The 22783-nt window shown below is 35.7% G+C and overlaps 1 protein-coding gene across 5 annotated transcripts; it reads right to left on the bottom strand.

Moving 5' to 3' along the window:
- Positions 1-1735: 1735 nt before the first annotated feature.
- On the bottom strand, positions 1736-22738 carry hgo (homogentisate 1,2-dioxygenase). Of its 5 annotated transcripts, none has more exons than XM_090159827.1 (17): positions 22500-22738; positions 19699-19847; positions 19499-19645; positions 19016-19406; positions 17873-18033; positions 17674-17779; positions 16420-16476; positions 15238-15327; positions 14794-14830; positions 14653-14732; positions 14464-14563; positions 12587-12708; positions 11603-11707; positions 9723-9870; positions 8169-8221; positions 3681-3809; positions 1736-2198 (listed from the first exon to the last, which is right to left on the bottom strand). In XM_090159827.1, the coding sequence occupies exons 4-17, from the start codon at positions 19037-19039 to the stop codon at positions 2064-2066; spliced, it is 1347 nt and encodes a 448-aa protein (XP_090015953.1). In that variant the 5' UTR covers positions 19040-19406; positions 19499-19645; positions 19699-19847; positions 22500-22738; the 3' UTR covers positions 1736-2063. The 5 variants fall into 5 exon arrangements, with proteins under 5 accessions (XP_090015953.1, XP_090015952.1, XP_090015951.1 ...); XM_090159826.1 differs by having other exon boundaries at positions 19499-19620; XM_090159825.1 differs by having other exon boundaries at positions 19499-19847.
- Positions 22739-22783: the final 45 nt, after the last annotated feature.

Genomic DNA, 22783 nt, shown 5'->3' with positions numbered 1-22783 from the left:
TTCCAAACTTTCCTCGAAACTAAGAAACACCTAAAATTCATCAAGCGATTATAAATAACGCAACTTCGACGACAATTTGGAAACGCGATAACTTCTCAACCGTTGGTTGTAGAGGGATAATTTTTCCACTTTCTAAATATGAACCGACCATTGTGAATTCAAAAACGCGCGAGTCAGTGCCGTAGAACCAATATTTAAAAAGTTGTCAAAAAAGAGTTTTGACGGTTCCCGCCAAACTATTAATTTTTGGCGGACGAAACCGATAAATAACGAAAGATATTGGAAAATAAATAAAAGTTGCAATTGGTTTCATCGAGCTATCTATTATAGTTTTCTAGCAGAATTAAAAAGAGGGCAAAAATTTCAGCTGTCGAAGACTTTTCAAACAGAGTGTACATGTTTATCAGTTGAATATAATACTAAGCAAATTTTAATGAAAGAAATATCTACAGATGGTATTTGTATTTTTCTCGCTTACGAAATACTTGCCGCATCTTTAACGCTCATTTTATTTCAACGCTCGTAGACTTCCAGTTGACGTTGTGACACATACCGCATGAAAAAGACCAATGCCGTCCAATTTCCAATATCATATAATGACTCGCACACCCAGGAAATCAGTGACTGCGTTAGAAATCGTAGATATCCAAATATACACACCAAATATATTTACAAGAAGCAAAAACCTTACCATAAACAACGCACAGAGAGCCACTTGACTAACCGCCAGCTCTTAAAGCAATTAACGTTAAATTATCTCCTTTGAATTAACACAACTATATATAGGTCGTTAAGAATACCCGTAAATAAATAACAAAAAAAACTAACAAAGTGGACCACCCACAGGGTCTACCCTTTAACCCTCTAATCTCGGCTGACTGCGCTAAAACAAGATTTAACCTTTAAAATTTCATTCGTAAAAAAACCAGATTAGGCCTTCATAAATTCATTAATAAAAAAAGACTTTATTACCTATTATGCTTACGATGCGTGTCTTAATTTCAGTGAACCTAAGCAGCTATCGGTGGTTCTGTGGTAGAGCGCTCGACTGCCAAGCCGAATCGCCTGGGTTCGAAACCTGGGTGGCGCATTTGTTTTTAATCAATAGAGAAACGCTAAATTAGAATTTCTTCGATGCAATAATTTTAATTTCAATTCTATTTCAATTAAACCAAAACTTCGTACTATATTAAATACGCTTCCGATAAAGCTGAAGGTCTAATTTTCAATGAAGCGAAACAAGTGTCGGTGGTTCTGTGGTAGAACGTCCGCCTGTCAAGCAGGAGGTCTCGGGTTCAAATCCCGCCCAGTGCGATCGCAAATTGATACTAAGACGAATGCCGTGTACAACTGGTGGAAACCCTGCCATTGGACGTTGAGAGGTAGCATTACACCCTTCGAGAAACTGCGAACGCAGAGATCTCAAGAAACTGCGTACGCAGTGATTACACTTTGCACCGAAAATGCGAACGCGTTCGCAGGCCAGACAGACAGGCAGACCCACAGACAGACACGGTGATTGTATAACCCCTCCTCGGAGAGGTAAAAATACTAAAAATCCCATTGGAGGAACACAATTCGTCAGCCCTCGTATGAAAATTGTCGTGCTATTGCGATCCACAAAAGTTGAATATACACGCATTGTTTAGTGCAAAAGTGTGAATTGGTTTTATCGGATGTGAACAACAAGTTTTGCCACCAATAAAATTGCATTGTTCCGAACAGTACTTTAGTGAAATTATTTCTATGAAGATATTAAATTTATTAGACAAATTATTGAAAATGACACAAACTTTATGAACTCGATATAATCTAAAGTAAATTCTAAAATGCGAGTTTCAATAAACACATCGCCATCTATCGGCTTTTACTATTAGGATGGTACTTTTCGCCACAAATAGAACCTAAACTGACGTCATAAGTCGCTGAGGTATGACATCAAAGTACCATCGTCATCTGCTTTTTCGTCTAATTGAGCATGTGTTAGATACTATTGAAACTCGCTTATTGACAATTAGCGCCGCCGGTAACAGTTATTACACGCTGCAAAATGAGTTGAAGAGTTACGGGTTTAATTTCCCGTTGAAGTTTTTGTCCAAATCGGCCCAGCAGTCGTTGTAATTCGGGTCTACCTTTTCGCAAAGTACCTTGGCCCATTCCGTCACAGCCAAACTCAGGCTGGTTTCGAACATGAAAGACTGAAATAAACAACGCGTTAGTTAAAGGGCAACGCAAGTGGACATGCAGGGGGTAAATTATCTTATAGAAAAGAATGACTGCGCATGCGCTATCTGCCATAGCATTACAATCTGTAAAAAAAGCAGAACCATATCTGCCGCGTTTATTTTGTATCAATGCGCTTTTGCGGTTCTTATTCGCTTGTCCGGGGACAAAAAGTGTAAACTTTTTACCCTAAGACGATTTATTCGCCTGTTCTCGGGGTAAGATTTACCCTGTCCCGAATTTTGTTCGCTTGTTCCAGGTTACACTTTTTACTCCTACTCGAAAGGAGGTGTAGAGGGAGTAATCTAGCTTTGTCGTCTGCTTAAATTTCGTTTCACGAAAACATGACGGGCAAGCTTTTCATAAATAACCTTTAACCTTTAACTACTCCCTTCTTACTCAAACTCGTTTTTTTCGTCAAGACAGAAATTAAGTAAAAGGACGTCATATGGCTATACTTTTTAACCTGCTCAAAAAACCCAGAACAGGCGAAAAAAAACCACCTAATATAGAAATTTCAAAAATAATATTTTTTAGTTTATTTTTATTAAAAAACGCATAGAATAAGCAAATCGACTAGGAAATATAATGGTTTTTACATTTTTATCACCACGCTGTGAGCGAATTCTGGAAAAAGGACTATCCCGTCGCTCAGCTGGATGATAAATTATAGTGTTGTTAATTTTCCGGAAAAATAAAATGCGGAAAAAGTTCCGGAAAATTTCCTGAATTGCGGAAATTGGAAAAATTAAAAATTGGAACATAAATTACTTATGGAAAACTGGCTAAGCCTTGTACATACAACTAAGTTTTAAAATAATTCATTATTGTACAGTTCGAAATCTTTATTTGCCCGCAAATAAAGATTTCAAACTGTGCAATAGTGGATTTTATTTTAAAACATGTATTACTTTTTAAGGGTTTTTAATTTTTTTACTTTTTATCCTTGAAGACATAGTTCAAGGTCATTCAATTTTACAATAGTAAATGCCCCCGGCACGAGCAATGTTCCTTAGAAATTCGAAATTAAAAAAAAGTTTTTCAGTTATTTATAATTAACGTTTTTTAGTTGACACCCTGTATACAACAAAATGATTTGAATCAAATATAATTTATACGCTGTATACTAATATTATTAAATATAATGTATTTATAAAACAAATATATTTATAACAAGTAATTAAAATTAATAATACTTCTGAAAAATGTTTCGAATTTCTTTCAAGAGCTGGCACTTAAGACCTGAAATCAAGATGTAGCCTGAAATGGCAACACCGGAGCTATAGGACACAGTCCCAGGTTTTTTCTCGCCTAAATATGTTCTTGACTCTCGTTTTGGCGCCAAATTAAGCGCTAGTGAAGGTCTAGTTTGTAAGTCCCGCCCATTTATCTGATAGTCATTTCCGCCGCTCCGGCATTCCACGTGTAGACATATATAATTTCATTTTAACACGTACCATTGTCCCTTCGGCGATCTTTTCGGCTTTCAACGTAGATGTGGATGCTTTCCTGAAACACTCAGTGTCGGGCCCATGCGCGGTCATCATGTTGTGCAGACTAGCGCCGCCTGGCTGAAACCCACTCTCCTGAAAATGATATTATAGTATTTCATATTTAATGCAGCGCTTCCAACCAATTCTCAGATAATAGTTTCGTTATCTGACTCGAGTAAAAAATGATAATTCAGTCAGCATATTATCCGCATTTACGAACAGATATCAGATTATTCGCATTTACGAACAGATATCAGATTATCCGCATTTACGATCAGATATCAGATTATCCGCATTTACGATCAGATATCAGATTATCCGCATTTACTATCAGATATCAGATTATCCGCATTTACGATCAGATATCAGATTATCCGCATTTACGATCACATATCAGATTATCCGCATTTACGATCAGATATCAGACTATCCGCATTTACGATCAAATATTAAGCGTAAAGTAGGTTGGCCTGGTGGTTAGCACTTTCGCCTCGAAGCGAGAGGAGCCGGGTTGGATCCCAACTTGTGACACTGGGTGAAAACTTGGAGCTTGTAGCGAAAATATATTTGACATGAACGTTTCCATTACCATGAGGAGAGACTAAGATGTTGGCTAATCCTAATTAAAACTATATCCTCACTACATTGGTCAAACTAAGAAAATAGCCCGGGCTCCCGCGTCGCTTTCATACTGGGCTGAGCGAAATAAATAAAGTTGTCGAGGGGATTTTAAGTAAAGTTAATGTCTAGGGGTATGCTTATACTAAAAGATAACGATCGGGTTGTGGTTTGCCAAGTAAAACAAAACATTTAATTAATATTTAAAAATAATATTGCCCAATGGGGCGAACTATAACACAAAAAAGGAGGACTACGTCCAATGATGCCAAAGGCGTCATATTAGCATGATGCCAAATATAACCAACACCTCGACTCTTTCTCGCTTTTTTATCAAGAGCGGTCTGCGCGACCCGTACTGGGACTATGTTCCAATTTAAGCTTGGCGTATCACTTTCCCGTATAAATGTCAAAAGTGCCGCCAAGGTGGCGGCCACCATAAATTATCAAAGTACACCATATATGAACGAAAAGGATTGGCAGGGTGATCCCAATTAGGTCAATCACCCTGGTAAAAGAAAGCGGAATTCCCACGAATTCTCGCAAACCTTTTAGTATAAGCATACCCCTAGACATTAACTTTACTTAAAATCCATTAGACAACTTTATTTATCTCGCCCAGCCCAGTATGAAAGCAATGTGGGAGCCCGGGCTATTGTCTTAGTTTGAACAATGTAATGAGGATATAGTTTTAATCAGGATTAGCCAACCTCTTAGTCTCTCCTCGTGGTAATGGAAACGTTCATGTCAAATATATTTTCGCTACATTTTGGGGGTCCGTCCGGGATCAGCATCACTTCCCCGTATAAATGTCAAAAGTGGCGTCAGGTCGGCGGCCACCATAAATTATAAAAGTTCACCATATATGAACGCAAAAGTATTGGCAGGGCGATCCCAATTAGATCAATCGCCCTGGTAAATGAATAGCGGAATTCCCACGAATTATCTCAAATAAAATAAAACATATAAAAAGAAAGTATTGGCAGCTAGATAGGCAAACCTCAACGTTTTGGGTAAAATTGGTGGAAATGGTCCTTACTGGAAAGAAAATAACAATAGGTAAGAGAGGGAGAGTCGCTAAGCCAAATAAAGACGGTGCCGCGGGACGGCAAGAAGAAAGCGAAAGGGGAACCGTGGTCCCAGAACGACTTTCAATAGAGAGGTGATCTAAAAATGGGTAACCCCATTAGCCTGTCAGCTAGACGGCCAGCGTCTAGGCAAGGAAGAGTCTTGAAGGTATAATTCTGAGAATTTTGAAATGACTCTAGGAAGATACCCAGAGTCGTTAAGTTAAGAATGTGAGAAAAGTGAACTAATGTGCATGTTTAAATTAAATATTAGGGCTATTGATTTTTTTAGTTACAAGCTGCTCATTCTGAAATTAGTTTGCAAGCTCTCTCCTCACTGGTTTATGGGGGATTACTCCGAGCTCTTCGGTTTCCCCTTCTATAAAAATTTGTTGATGTTAACGCGGTATTAGTGAGTGTAGGGAGCTGTTGGCTCGCGTGGCGTGAAGGGTTATATGACAATAAAAGTCGCTAGATGACTTGGGCATGTGGTGCCAAGGTTATTAACCTAGCTGATTATTATTATATTACCAGATCAGTCAAAATATAAACCTGATATTTTAAACCAGAAACTAATTAAGCTGAATTCAAAATAAACAGACAGACATAATGTGAGCAGATACCTCACAGTTACCTTGATTAAATCCCTTTCGGAATTTTCATTACTGTTTATTTTAGTTTGCTCTCCACAAGATTTCATACTAAACGCGAAAGTCGGATGTTTAACTAACATGTAAGTTGATCTAATAAGATAAATTACGGCAGTGAAGTTCAGATCGGTTACTTGAGAGAATGAATTAGATTCAATTTGTGACTAGATTACTTGGTGAGGGAATATAAAATATTAAACTGATCTTAAAAACTGATTATCATCTGATATCTGAAAATGACATCGCCTGAGGGGCTGTTCACAAATTACGTAACGCAGAAAAACCACTTTTTGGACTCCCCCCTCCCCCTCGTAACAAAAAGTAACAAATGGAAAGACCCCTCTTCTTAAATTACGTAACAAATATCGAACCCCCCCCCCCCTTAAATTATTATAGTACGTAACAACTAATATGCTGGTAATAAAGTACTATAAGATAAGGTACTAAATTTTGTTGTTTGTAATTTACATTTGAAATTACAACTGTATTTTTATGTAAACCAATGAAAATGCTTATGTTTTTAATAATTGCGACTGTTTCTGAAAGTGATGAAAATTTTATTCTATGATATTAAAAATAAGATGTGTTACGTCACATTTTAGTGAACCCTCCCCCCCCCCCCCCACGTAACAATTCGTAACGCTTACCAAAAACCCCCCCCTCCCCCTACCACGTTACGTAATTTGTGAACAGCCCCTGATCTGGTGGCCGTTGGAACTTTGGAAGTACTCATTTCAAACATTGTTGATCAACACGAGCCGTAAACCGAGTTGCTCCGTTTGAATGAATCAACTATTTCTACAACGTGTCACTCAGAGGATTTTGTTGACTGAGTTTTAAAGTTCAAAATATTTAGAGCAAGTGGCGGCTCTATCATTGACACTTGTATGATGAAAAGGCCCCTTTTTTAGAGATGGCCATGAATCTATTTATGTCAAAGGAAGCTAAAAATTGAAATATCCATCAAATGATAACGTCGTAAGAGAGCCATTGCAAAGTATTATAATTATTATATTATTATACTCTAATTAGTTGGCTTTAATCTAAATTATATATCCCATTTAAAAGTATGGTTTATAATTGCTGTAATTTATGTTATTGAACAACATACAAACGATCCAAACAACGCGAGGGGTACCTATAAGTACACTCTGTTTGAAAAGTCGTCGACAGCTGAAATTTTTGCCCTCTTTTTAATTCTGCTAGAAAACTATAATAGATAGCTCGATGAAACCAATTGCAACTTTTATTTATTTTCCAATATCTTTCGTTATTTATCGGTTTCGTCCGCCAAAAATTAATAGTTTGGCGGGAACCGTCAAAACTCTTTTTTGACAACTTTTTAAATATTGGTTCTACGGCACTGACTCGCGCGTTTTTGAATTCACAATGGTCGGTTCATATTTAGAAAGTGGAAAAATTATCCCTCTACAACCAACGGTTGAGAAGTTATCGCGTTTCCAAATTGTCGTCGAAGTTGCGTTATTTATAATCGCTTGATGCATTTTAAGTGTTTCCTAGTTTCGAGGAAAGTTTGGAAACGCTATAACTTCTCAACCGTTGGTTGTAGAGGGATAGTTTTTCCACTTTCTAAATATGAATCGACCATTGTGAAATCAAAAACGCGCGAGTCAGTGCCGTAGAACCAATATTTAAAAAGTTGTCAAAAATGAGTTTTGACGGTTCCCGCCAAACTATTAATTTTTGGCGGACGAAACCAATAAATAACGAAAGATATTGGAAAATAAATAAAAGTTGCAATTGGTTTCATCGAACTATCTATTATAGTTTTCTAGCAGAATTAAAAATCGGCAAAAATTTCAGCTGTCGAAGACTTTTCAAACAGAGTGTACAGCCTTGTGTTGCTTTCGATGCTAGCGACATCTATTGAAAAAAGAGCTACTTCACGTTGAGCCGCCACTTGCTTTAAATCTAATACTTTTTTTTACGATATCCTTATGATTACGCAACACTAAATGATATTATTAATATTAAATACCTTTATTAATGTCTCAACAACTTAAAAACTGTGCTCACCGACAAAGTTGCGCAAACAGATTGCCTCGTGTGAATTGACCTTAGTATATTGTGATTCTAGGGTCTGACTGATTTCTTACCTTGGCTTCGTACTTCCCGTAGACTAATCCCATGAATTCACTCATGCAATTCCCTGAAACGTATTTAAGGGTAAGTTAAATCAAAAGTATATAAAATTTACCTCGCGAGATAAGTATCCGTTTAGGCTATAAATATGGAAGATGTTTTTTCGCAATCTTTATAGGGGAATTGTCACCACCCAAAAATTGGTTAAAAACCATTTAAATGGATAGAGGACGTCCGAAAATGGTTATACAAAATATTTCATGTTAAAATTTCCAGTATTTGATTTATTATTAGTAACAAAATTTCGTGCTTTAATAATCATTAGTATATTGTCAATCATTCTGTAAAAAAACCTCTTAAATTTTGGTTTTGGTGACAATTCCCCTTTAGGTAATTTTTAATAAGCTCTCCTTTCCCACCAAAATCTTAAAATTGGAAGCGTGTTTTACTCCGCCTAGCAATGTTATATGTAAAATTTACACTGTTTACTATACGATTAATACATTGTTTCTTTCGACAGATCAAATTAAGGAAATAACTTAAAATTTGCCCATTTTTAATGCGAAGTTGAAAATATCTAATTGAAACCAAAAGTATATAATATACTCTAAGAGTGAACTATTCATTTTTCTATACTGCTATAGTTACGTTTCGGTAGACAAAAATTGCGAAGTGCGAAATTAGTTATTATATTGATAGGAAAAATAAACTAATTTTAAGGAATTAAATATACCCTATACAGGTTGTAATTTTTAAATTTGACTCGGGAAGCTAAATTAGTCATTTTTAAGTCTTAGATAGATTCTTCTTTCGTAAGAGATATATTATATTCTTATACTGAAACTGATCTGCGTAAAATCTAGAGGAACTCAAGCACTAAACGGACTCTTAGTGGAACCCAAGCATGAAACGGACTCCTACTGGAACGCCAGCATGAAACGGACTCTTACTGGAACGCCAGCATCAAACGGACTCTTACTGGAACGCAAGCATCAAACGGACTCTTACTGGAACGCAAGCATCAAACGGACTCTTACTGGAACGCAAGCATCAAACGGACTCTTACTGGAACGCAAGCATCAAACGGACTCTTACTGGAACGCAAGCATCAAACGGACTCTTACTGGAACGCAAGCATCAAACGGACTCTTACTGGAACGCAAATATCAAAAGTACTCTTACTGGAACGCAAGTACTAAACGGGCACCTTGTTGTACCCAAACTTTAAAAGGGCTTGTAGTGGAACCCAAGCATTAAACGGGATGCCTACTAGAACACAAACTTTAAACGGGGCTCTAGTGTAGAGGGCTTCATGGAAAAGGTTCTTTACCATTTACCACAATATCCACGGTATTATATCTTGTTTTCGGTTTGGCAGTGGATGCAAAAAGTAATTTTGGAATCGGGAATAGTCGGGAATGGATTTTTCCCTCTGGTAGCGATACTTTCAATGGTTAATGAAATTTTATGGAATGAGCGGCAAAATGTAAGTCAATATTTAAACGGATATGGGATGGGAATGGATATTGTTTCAACGGGAATGGAAAATTTTTGGTTTTCAATGGTACCCTTTGTCCTAGTATTCTTACGGTGATAGTACGGTGGTCGGAAGGTGTGTTCTTGTACGGACCATCTGGGCGGGAAAATGACGAAATCCGCGATGGCCACACCTGGTTTCAGAGACGGACAGGTCAGCACTGTAAATATTGACGGGTCCTGCAATGTGCGTAAGAGATGTTAATGTTCGACTTGAAACGATTGTAATAATTGTTTAATACAAAGAAACCATACGTTACGCGTAAGTGTGTCAGTTCTATATCTTCCGCGTGTTACATTTTTACTGAGAGACACACATTTTCCGTGGACTTCAAAGTCCTTAGGCTCTTTGAATCGTGTCATCAATCCATGTTCGAAAAAACCCGGGTTTTTTTTCAAAAAGCGCAACCCAATGGGTTTTTCGTGCGTTTTTTTATTCGGGTGGGTTTTTTATTTTAGTATACTATTTCCATATTTGTATTACATGATATGTCCAAAAAAAACCCAAATCAAGAGAAATTAGAAATGACTTATGTCGAGCCCTGCTAAAAAAGATTGTAGGGACTAGATATCGTCTGCTAGGTAGACTGCTTCACTTTTATTGCGTCACAAAAAGCGGAAAAGCTTGTAAAAGGTACTCCTGTAATCCCAAGCGTCTCACCCCTGTCCCCACGTATCCCCCCGTTGGCGTGGCCGTTACACCTATCTCACCCTGATTAATCAAATGGACGAGAGGACTGAATTGTCCCACACGTTACAATCGACTAAAAAAAAAGCTTGTAAAAGTGTACAGATACTGCAAAGGCAGCAAAGCTGAACCAAAGGACTGGTAGAAATCTAAAGTCATAAGTCATAATAAATGTATTGTTAAGTTAAAAGGAACCACCTATGGACTGCATTGTAAAAAATGATAAAATTGCCGAATAAGTAGATAAGTCCATAATGAAAAGGTATAATAAAGCTAAGCCCTAAATAAATTTGAAGAAATTTAAAAACTTACTAATAGCCCGTACCGATAGTACTTCGAGCTAACAAAAAACGCGAAACTCGGACCAAATAATAAATATATATATATATATATATATATATATATATATATATATATATATATATATATATATATATATATATATATATATATATATATATATTAAAGTGGTCATTGCACCTTGAAAAAATGCCTTTTCATTAAAATATGAAATTTCAAAGTGGGTTTTTCTCAGGTGGGTTTTTGGGGTGGGTGGGTACAAAATACCCACTGGTTTTTTTGGGTCGGTTTTTTTGTTCTCGAACCCTGGTCATCATAATATGCATGTACTGGACCAGCGCGTACTAATTAGTATTTTATTCGCTATAGGCGCTGATCATTTTGGATATGATGTCAATTATACGGCACCCCAAACATAAAAATATAAGTAATTATTTAGGCTAATGTCTAACTGGAACAAGTGGCGGATTATGCTCCTTTAAAGCCATAGGCCCCAAATAGTTACTAAGCCTTCTTAGTTAATTCTAAATGCTATGGCGGAGTGGTTACTTCTTCCACTTCGCAAGAAGAAGAATCTGGTTCGATCCCAGCGTTGAGTTTGCAATTTATCTAGCCGTTGATTAAAGGGGTTTTCCAATGAGTTTTTCGGTTTTACCTTTCCTTAAGTGCACGCAGAGGTTAACGGTAATAATAGTTAGTGTTGCCAGCTTTTGGCATAAAGGACTTTCAATTACCCCTCCACCTGATTTAAAAGCATTAAACGTGGCTAGATGACTTGGGTATTAGCCTCACTGATCGTCATAAGGCTCTTCAAGCAATTTTTTTATATTTGAGTCCCCCCCAAGACATCGAGGCCCTAGGGTAATCCACCACTAACTGACACACTTACGGAACAGTGGACACAATATCAAAATAATGACTAACCGCATGGTCGCGAGAGACTGAATTGATCACCACAAATTTGTACAAATCGTATTTGTAAGGAACGTAATTTCCGTGCCAAGCCACGACGTCAAACGGAGAGTGATCCTGCAGTAAATATTCATTCGTTCGTTTTAAACGTGTTTAACATATTTCGGGATTGAAACCTGACGTTAAAAGAACCCTGATCAAATTTCAGCTGAGGTGTAAGTGTAAACGCGCATTACTGTGTACCCCTGGAACCCGTTATGGAACTATTTGGGGGGGGATATTAAGTGCTAATAATCCATAGAGCTGAAATTTGTAGCACGTAAAACGTAAGCTGTTTATTTAGGCTTTATTTTAATGCTATTTATTTGTTGTAGTTAGACGGCGAACACATACTATCTTGGGTATAAATTATCTTCCGTTTTCCTGGGAGTTTATGCATTTTTAGTTTAATCTCAAATTTTATTCCATTTGTCGCGTGTCCTTGTGCATCATTTTATTTTAAAAATTAAATCCAGGGGTTTTTTCGCTACAAATTAACAATTTGCGCCCCCTATTAGGCGTTCCGCAAATTTTTTTCTGATACAAAAAGTTTGTTAACCACAGAAATGACATATGTCTGGCAATTGGGTCTTAAAGGGAATATAACCTCTAGTATTTCTGTAGCAATCCAAATGGTTCCAATATTGTCCGCTCCATCCTATTGATTTTGCCATTTCCGGCGCTTCTTAATAGTTTGTTGCTGAGGTCATGTCTACATTTACTCGTTGGAGGTAACATAGTTATATAAGATACGCTGTTAATGTTTATTTGTTTTTAAAAACGCTCATTTCCAAATAGATTAATTTGGAATTTAATTTAATAATTTTAATGGTGCTATTATTCAGGGACTTGAGAGTAATTGTTACGAAATTAAGGGGTAGGGCTCTTTCCACTTGTGAAGTACTTCTAGTGGTATTTCTTGCTCAAATTACACACGCATTTCCTCGCTATTATTACCTGTGTAGCTGCGAAGAATTTCCCCTGAAACTTGCATAATACTTGATAATTCTTGATGTCTATGTCCTCGTAACGGGCTGTCGGTGTTTCAAAATCTCTCGGGTTTGCAAGACCATTCGCCCCTTTAAGTAAAAACGCTGTTTAACAAGCGGCCGTATCATGGAGAACCAAACTATTATAATTAGGGTACTTTCCCGCTTCTATACATTGATCAACGGCGCGCGACGCACGCTTGGTGGGGGGTTCCAATTGACACGTGACACCGAGAATGTGTCGCAAGCCGTCGATCAAGACATGGACCAAGAATTTAAATGACTCACTTTTGTCGATATTTTGACACGGTAGGCGTGGCCTAAATCGGAAAGCTTACTGAGCTACATCAGCCGCTTTGCAGCGCCTCAAGAATTTTGTTCAACTATCGCTGCGAGTTGGGGCTTAGGAGACAGTACGTGCGAGAAAGTTAGGTTAGGCTTAGTTCATTCAATTTTTTAAGTTTAGAAATGAAATGGATTCCAATAAATTTGATTAAAAAACATACGCGACTTACAGGTTATTTTTACTTAACACAATGGTTAATTTCAAAAATAAAAGGTCAAAAACTTACTAAGCCTAATCATTTAAACGACAACAACTTCACCATTTGGCCACAATTGAACGTGAACGCTCCAGATACTCTATGAAACTACGCCGGAAATCGACTCCAGCGACGCCATGTTTGTCCACATTGAACTAAAATTAACCGTGATTTTCCTATTCCCAGTATTTAAGCGTGCTTTTCAAAGCCTGAACAGTGGGTCCCTTTAGATTCTTGGTCCACGATCAAGAGAAGCGGGAAAGTACCCTAGTGTCGTGCAGCGCCATCTTCAGGTCATTCCTATCGTAATTTTAGGATCTGACGATAATCAGTTATTCAGATTAGTTTAATATTTTATATTCCTATCACCCAGCAATCTGATCTGAAATTTTATCTGATTAATTTTATGAACTGCTATAATTAATCGCATAAAGATTCAGCAAATAAAAATAAACAGTAATTAAAATTACGAAAGCAATTTCAGCAGGAAAACTGGGGAATCTGAATCCAGCTCACAATCTAACTGTAGGATTACAATTAATTCAGATTATTTTTGAGTTTAAAATATCTAGTTTTTATTTTGACCAACATCAACCGATCTGATAATATATGAATAAAACTGCCGATAATCTCGATGTTTAAGTTTGCACCCTTGGTCGATTAATAGGATTCAAATCATAATTAAGATGATTAAATGGATTATATCATGATTAAATGGATTATATGTATAAAATTTTTATATCATGATTAAATCATAATTAAATGGATTATATGTATAAAATTATTATATCATGATTAAATCATAATTAAATGGATTATATGTATAAAATTATTATATCATGATTAAATCATAATTAAATGGATTATATGTATAAAATTATTATATCATGATTAAACCATAATTAAATCGAGTTAGTGGTTAAGCCGATTAAATCACGATTAAAAAATAAATATATTCCTAAAATTAGATCGTGATTTAATCGATTAAATCGCGATTAAAAAATTAGATCGTAATTAAACAGAATAACTTTTGATTAAATCAAGATTAAAAAGATTAATTCAAGATTAAAATATTAAATCGTTATTAAATCGGATTAAAAATTTAATCACGATTAAAACAATTTAATACATTTAATCGGATTAAATTAAATTAAATATGCACCCGAAAGAGGAGAGATCTGATATTTGATTTATCTTGATTATTTTCCTGGGGTCGGTTGGAAGCACTAATCACAATTCGAGTCCAGTAGCTTATAAGTCCAAGGTTAAACTAGAATTTGATTGTAAGGACTTCATATCTTACCTATGGGGCCTAGATTCGGTAGAACAAAATGATTGTCGAAAACCTCCAGAATGTAACCACGACTAGGTTTCAAAACATCGACGCTAAATTTCATTCCTTGCTAGAATTTTAACGGAAAAACCGGAGGTTATTAGCATCATCATTAAGGAATAGTTAATCTAAAATTAACTAGAAGTTATTTTATATTACCTGAATTACACAAATTTCAGAGGGTATTACGGAAAGACAGCCAAACTCAGTTGTTATATTTAAAATGCCTTCTTGAGGTACTAAAAGAAACCAAATCAATATTACTTTTTCGTTGATATGACGGTAAAGCAACCGCTTTACCTATGAGGTAATCGCCGTCTGAATTGTACATACACCTGTTAAAATTAAAATTAATTACATTGATTTAGCCCAGACTACTTATATTCAATGGTATTCCTCGTGTTATGCTATCAAAGATAAATTCTAGAATTCTACTCGTAGAAACTTTTAAAAGTAAAGTGATGCGACATCTATTGTCAGTTTCTATAAGCTTTGCAGGTGCTTCGAAAATTAGAATTTAGTTAAAATATGCAATATTTACGAATAAGAGATTTGAAGGAATTATTAAATTAAAGTTTAGTTAAAATTCTGAATATTTAACAAATTGCTATGAATAATTTTAAAAGTTTACATTCACGAACGAATGATTACGCCATCAAATTTTATTCACTACCTAATATATTTACGACTGCCGTTGCATATAAGTGGTGTGAGGTTTAAGAGATGCACGGTTTTTACTTAACTTTTGTCCATGTTAATGTTGCAAGAGTAAATATGAATGCCGACGCCGTTTCGTGTTTTAGCGTCTCCTGCTCCGCAAATAGTTCTTATTCCCTTTTTGAATAATGGAACGATTGTAAATCCATCATGTTATCAGAAGTAAATGAACCGATATAATAAAAGTCGAAGGTATTTGCCCTAACTACGTCTAACTGGTCTCTTTCAGTTTAATTTTAATCCCCTACTTTCAGTTGCTTACTTAAGCTCATTTACTTCTTAAATTATTCATTATTGAATGCAGATGAAACATGGAACGCTTGTAGAGCGAAAATAAATCCAAGGCTTATAATTATTCAAAATATTCAACGTAAACTGGATTTAAAGGGAGTGCAATAGTACACATAACCCGAGGGGTAAGACACTCTGCGAACTCGGTGTACACTGCCATACGTTTGACAGTGCTAAATGGAACTCGCGAACTCTTGAAAATATGTACCTTTAACAGTGCGAAATGCACGAACTCGGTGTACAGATTATCTGATACTGTCTTACCCCTCGACATAACCTTAGCCGAGAAGGTATAGTGGTAAGGTTATACTCCCTTTAAAATATAATGGCACACTACCTTTATGCCTATGATGTTGGCCACCACCCTCCTACGCATTGTAACCCAGTCACATGATTTAAAGGCATTAAAAGTCGCTAGATAAAACGATCCTGAGGTGGTGCCAAGGGTATTAGCCTAGCTGATTGTTAATTAATTTTTAAATCAGGTCATCCGAAGTTTAATTTCGAAATGTTTTCTTTCATAAGGGATGTGTCTGAATGATTTCAAACTTTGTGGGTAAAGTAATTTGTGACTTACTCTTGGGCATTTTTTCTTTAATGTCCTGGTTTAAGTTATCGATTTCTTATTATTCAAATTAGCTCGGGTCAAAGTCAGTATGACTTACTAAGGGAAATACTTTTTCTTATAGGAATGAATGCGTAAACTTAGCAGTTCTCGACATATCATTCGAATGACCTTGAAGACAAAAATTTGTTATTAACCCTACTTAGATCCAATTACCCTACGTGATCTAAAAATTTCCGATTTGTAGCAAAATATAATTTAACCGTTTTTTAAGTGGTAACCCTGTATATAAAAACTAGAATTAATATTAACTCTAACGTGAAACTAACATACTTTGACGTAAGTGACCTTACCTCGAAAAAGTCGACTTTATCACCTTTCTTTGGAAAATCAAACGGATTCCATCTTAACTGAAAAAGTAAACAAAATAAGATATAGTCTTAGAAGGTGGTTTCTTTTCGCTTGTTCTGGGATTTCGGAGTAGGGTAAGAAGAGTAACGCTATGACGTTATTTTACTCCGATTCTTTGGTGGAGAATAGTTTGAGTTGGAGAAAAATGTTTTTCCAAAATGGCTGCCTGTGGCCTTTTTAGCGGATAAATTCTGGCTAGCAGACGATAAAATCCGATTAACTCTTGACACGTCCTTTTCCGAAGGAGTAAAAAGACTCTTAAAGACCGAGACCAGAGCGAATTTCCACCCCTCTTATTCTGTACTTAATTTTTTGACGAGTGACAACTGATTGACATCTCTGACAACTTAAGTGATAGCTCTGACAGCTTGAGTGACCGCCTGGACAATTCCATGTATTGTAGCTTACCTCTTTTTTGATGCTCATTGTATATATTCTATTCAAAAACAGTCAGAGCCGTCGGTCAAGTTGTCGACGCTGTCACTCAATTTTTTGGGGGTCTAAATTCACGCACGAGAAAATGGAATCGCTGTTCTCGGCCTTTAAAAGGTAGCCCTAACACTCCGGAACAAGCGAATAGTTTATGGGCCAGAGTAATTGTCATCCCCAGAACAGGCAAATAAAATGGTTTAAAGACCGAGAACAGGGCGAAATTCTAGCCCTCTAATCCTGTACTCGATGTTTTGACGAGTGACAGATTAACTGACATTTATGACAAATTGATTGACAGCTCTGACAGCTTGAGTGACCACTTGGACAATTCTGGATATTGTACAATTCAAAAACAGTCTGAGCCGTCGGTCAAGCTGTCCAAGCTGTCACACCTCAAGAAATTAACAAGCTCAGATATGTGGGAGTCAAAATTCGCGCACCAGAAAATGGAATCTCTGTTCTTGGCCTTAAAAAGAGTGCACTTTTAGTCCGAGAACAGGCGAAAAGAAACCACATAGTGAAACTACAAACTTTATAAACACAAGAAGGAAAACCACATGGCGATTTAAAATAAATCTTATCATTGGGTGTAAATGACCCAACAGAGCAATAAAATTTTAGAATGCCATGCGTTTTTCATTCTTGTGTTTATAAAGTTTGTAGTTTAGTCATTGAAACGAAGAGTAAAAAAATAATTGGTTATAGTTAAGGATGTTACGTTTTTAGTACATAGCTTAATTATTATCGCTAACCAGCTAGTTTACCTGATTGGGAATCGGTTCGCTTTGGTTCCAATCGTGGAAGTCATAATCGATATCGTACTTTCGAAAGGGTCTGTGAGCTACGGAGGGTCTAATTCGATACAGCCAACTGAAAAATGTATGAGTTAATTTAACGAACAACATTAAACGGAACGCAATTTGTTTGTTACGGGGGCGTAATTATATCAACGCTACTTCCTACCTTCGCCTGTTGGTTTCTCTGGGAGCCGTGAAAGCGGTCCCAGACAGCTGCTCGGCGTACAATCCGTACGGGCACACTTGCGGGTTATTTTGCCCTTTGGGAAGTGAGCCGGGACATCTTGGGTCCTCGGACGAAAACTCATTCCCAAATCCAGATAAATACTAAATCAAATTAAACAATTTAATAGTTTGAAACTATATTTATTAAAGGAGAACTGTCACCACCTTAAAATTGGTTAAAAACCATTTAAATGGATAGAGGACGTCCGAAAATGGTTATACAAAAAATTTCATGTTAATATTTCCCGTATTTGATTTATTATAAGCAACCAAATTTCGTGTATTATCCCCCCCGAGGGCCCCGACTCGAGAATCTCAGAACCGCTTGGTTGAACCTACCCGCAACGCCATCTCGGGAACGAAATATTTTTCCCCGGTTTTATCGTTTTTCGGTCGGAACGGTCGTCTGCTACGACATTCTCCTTGGCTTTTTAACCTAGTTATATTATAGTTAATCGTGTTTTTCAAATGCCTTACACGCCGCCCTTTCTCAAATTTTTGCCGCTTCATTCTTTCGGCGCTGCACGTAGGTCCAACCGCGATTTTTGAAGCCGTTTGATGTAGGTTGCGGAAAAAGTAGCGTAACTTTTTAAATAATTTTCCAATAACTATAAAATTTCAGGGACATAATTATTAATATATTTTCTATCTTTCTATAAAAAACCTCGTAAATTTTGGTTTTGGTGACAAGCCTGCTTCCAACTCCGTGACAAAAAAGTTACGCGTCATCAAATTTATAGAAGGTAAAAGGAAGTGAAACGCGTTTCTGACTTGGATGATCTATAGTTTGGCATGAGCCTCGTGATCGAGATATTTGCTTTGAATAGTAACCTTTCCAACAGCGCGAGATTTTATAATAATTTTTAATTTTTAGGTCCACTTATTGAATATTCCGCGTGAAACAAGGTCTCATTGAATTTTTATGTTACATATGGTCCTAGTAATAAGACAATTATAAATATTGTTTTTCCTACAGATCTAACATTGCTTGACTCACGTCGCTGGAAAAAATTAAAAATTCACACTTGGTCGTGAGTAGGACACTGAAATTTACACGTGAACAAATGTTCAATAATTATCTTACCTCTAAGTTTTCAAAGTGGGCCATTTTTTGTATATGTTGTACGGCGATACGATCGTCTCGATTAATGCTTATGCTTCTAACGAAACCGAAAAATCGAAACCAGAAGAATTTGTAGAAATGATAGGATGATTTGCAATCTTTAAAATGGTGGACTTAATCACGCCACTTCAAAAGAGAAATATGATATGATTAAAAGGAAGTTCTGGCATCTTGTAGACGCAGCCAGACGATTTCTTCAGAATCTTCGTAATTGATAAAAGTAAGAATAAACAAGATACGCGTGATTGTAGTAAACTAGATGAATATAATGTTGCCACTAAAAATGATTTTTCACTTTATGTGATGATCTCAAAAAAATACGTATACACCTTTGAATGGGTCATTTACAATACTGAAAAACAAATCAAATTAACGGTTGTATTAAACGTAATATAATTAACTATAAGTCAAACATTTTGATTCAATTTCGTGAATCGTGGTTACCTTTAGCTCATCAGAATGCACGTTCCATTTTTTAGAACTCTGTATGATTGCATATCGACATCAATTGTCTGGAAGGCATTAACCCTTAAACACAGTGGAGTCCCTTTTATATTGCGAGCGACCTTTGACATCGTGAAGAAGCTACAGCTTGTCACCGAAATTGGTATCAACATAAGTAACTTAAAATTTTTTATATATACCTTTCCTCGGAAGAGTTCGTTCATTTTCAACTTGAAGACGTGGAAGTCAATGGCTCAGCTGTGAAAGATCCATCTGCTGAGAATATGGCCCGGGTTCGATTCCTGGCCGCAACCGTATTTTAAATTAAATCAATAAATTTTAATTTAATCTGTAAATAATAAAATTATTACAGAATAAATTTTATAAACTTATTAGCGTAAATTTATTATAGAATAAATTGTCGTAAATGAGTAAATTGTATAAAATCCTTACCTTTAAATGTTTAACTAATAAAATTTAAAGGTATTAAATCTTTATACACGTTGCACCAAACGGCTGACAGTTTATGTCTGTATTTAGCTTTGGGCTAATGTAGTTAGGCTTAGGAAATACAGTGTTTAGAGCTAAGTATTTATCAGTTTCAAAAAGATAATTGCAAGGTATTTAAATAGTCTTATTATAATTATTTCGGTAAACTTATTGGTTTTCAAAAACTTTTACCGTAATTATACGATTTTTAAAATAGTATACGCGTATTTTGTGGGAACTATACGAACTATATTCCACAGCGGCGTAGCACATCATTTTGTTTAAGTCCCAGAAAAGTGGCCCGAGCCCAGAGGGGGATGACAGTACGAAACCCTGAATTGTTTACACCTCAAATAAGGCATCGCGGGTCGAGGCTCTAGTATTAGACTTTATGTCTCTATTTACTTTTGAGGTGCACTAATAAAAACATATTCAAGGAAATCGCCCAGAAGTAGTATATCCGAGAGCCAGGAGTACAGCTATTATACGCAGTTTTACGAACCTTGGGAGTACAGGACCTGCAAGTTTCAGTTTATTTGGAATACCAAGGGTCACCTCCGGCTACGCGTGGGGCGGAGCCAATTTATAGTGACGTAGTCAAAGTAGAACTCGGCTGTTATTTATAAACCGTCGAAGCGTTAGTTCATAAAATGGTGCGTTATGGTTATAATTCCTTTTTGCAGTATTTATCATTAATCTATCTATTTAATTAAATAGATTCATGTATTTATTTCATATTATTATTAGAATAGTTATTATTATAATTAAATTATAACAGAGCATTTATTATTTAATAATAATATGGCAAACATTTGACTCAGGTTTTCTTCCAAAGTATCACGGACGCTGAGCTTTTCAGAGATAGTTTGTATAGAGTAGTAACACAACGTAGCTTCAAAAGGTCGGAGTTACTTTCCTTCATTTGGTATTTTTATTCTAGAAATATTTATAACTATAAACCTTGTTTTTAACCAAATAACGTGAACCGTCCGTGACAAGTCATTTCGCGGCTATTAGTGTTGACATTTATGTTATTCGACCCCTTAAAAATCCTTTTTAGACCCTTTTTTCCATTAAAAAATATCTTGAAAATTAATTTGACCCTTTATCTGTTTGGTTTTTTGTTGTTTTTTTTTAAAGGGTCGCAATCAACGAGGGTCTTTCATTATTAAAAAAGGTCTTAAAACTAAATTATTAAGGGGCCTATTAAATGCATGCCATTAGTATTCTCGTAAACTATTTTGCCCTAAAATGACATCATTTCCGAATTCGTTCTTATTGGCTTAAAAAAGTAAATAACTCGTGTGGCGCGAAAATAGGCTCCGCCCCACGTGCTCTCGGTGTGTACCGTGGCTAACGATCAGGGTTTAAAAAAAACCATTTTTTTTAAATACCCAGCCCAGTGGGTTTATTCGGGTTTTATTGGGTAATTATGGGTTTTATTGGGTTTTTTATTTTAAAATTTTTAAATATATCATGTTTATTAAATTATTATTATTTATTAAATATACTATGTTCATTAAATTATTATTGTTTATTAAATACATTATGTTTATTAAATTATTATTGTTTATTAAATTATTATTGTTTATTAAATTATTATTGTTTATTAAATTATTATTGTTTATTAAATATATTGTATATATTATATTTTCAAGAAACAATTTAATTTTACAATTTTACATGTGAAAAGGCAATGAAACTTGTGAAAGTCTATAGATATTTCCGCGCTGAACCAAAACACTAGTAATAGGCTAATAGTCTAATAGAGTAGTAGCACTCTGTAGCCTTGGCCATGGTCGCCATTTTGGTCGCAAATTTTTTATCTATAGGACGTCACAGTGCCATTACTCTATAAAGATTTAGATATGAGGTTGTTTAGATAATAAAAGTAATAAAAATCTTACTCTTAGTAAGTTAGTCGTTTTAAGTTCTTAACAAGTTGTAAGAATATTTTTAAATTTCTAAAATAATAAACATCTAAAAATTTTCCACTCGTGTTTTTTTAAAATTCAAAACTTTGAATGTGGTTTTTTTAAGTGGGTTTTTAAGTGGGTTTTTTAAGTGGGTGATACCCAAAAAAAAGCCCATGGGTTTCTTTGGGCTGGGTTTTTTTAATTCGAACCCTGCTAACGATAGAGTTGAATATTCATGGGTTAAATAGACAGGTTTGCCACAGTTTTTTCACAATCAAATTTCCTGACTTTTCCAGGTTTTCCCTGACCATCTTCGGAGATTTTCTCTGACTTATTTTGTGTCAAGATTTTGTATTTTTTAACCAATATTTTAGTAAAAGTTTCCTATTTGCCACCGAAATTAAATTCCCTGACATTTCCCTGATTTTTAGCCTAATTTTAAAAATTCCCAGAATTTTCCCTGATTTTTAGACTAATTTTTAAAATACCCATATTCAAATTCCCTGACATTTCCCTGATTTTTAGACTAATTTTTAAAATACCCATATTCAAATTCCCTGACTTTTCCCTGACTTTTAGACTAATTTTTAAAATACCCATATTCAAATTCCTTGACTTCTCCAGGAATTCCAGGTTTTTCAGATACCGTGGCAGCCCTGTAGATTGATGATAATCGGGAATGCATCAGAAGGTTGTTGATTGCAGTCATACTTCTAAGGGATTATGGTTTTATTGAAGCGTCTATTTGGCGTCCTCTCTTTGTACTTGGTCTTGACTAGTGTGTTGTAAAATTGTCGTGACGGTCTCCGTAGTGTGAGTATCTTGAAGAAAATTCTTCTTCGTATCTTTTCGGGTGTGACTTGATAGTAACTGCTTTTAT

The sequence above is a fragment of the Leiobunum rupestre genome, chromosome 10, assembly GCF_980474605.1.
Source record: "Leiobunum rupestre chromosome 10, qqLeiRupe1.1.hap1, whole genome shotgun sequence".
Classification (NCBI taxonomy): domain Eukaryota; kingdom Metazoa; phylum Arthropoda; class Arachnida; order Opiliones; family Sclerosomatidae; genus Leiobunum; species Leiobunum rupestre.
The sequence above is the reverse complement of the archived record's forward strand: the minus strand, read 5'-3'. Positions and strand labels throughout refer to the sequence as shown.

Coding starts and splice junctions, on each gene's coding strand:
- hgo (XM_090159825.1), bottom strand. CDS start 19,039: ATGGCCCACTTTGAAAACTTAGAG. Junction 16,477..17,673: donor GCGAACCGATTCCCAATCAG/GTAAACTAGCTG, acceptor TTACTTTTTCAG/TTAAGATGGAATCCGTTTGA. Junction 8,222..9,722: donor TAAGAATACTAGGACAAAGG/GTACCATTGAAA, acceptor AATACGTTTCAG/GGAATTGCATGAGTGAATTC.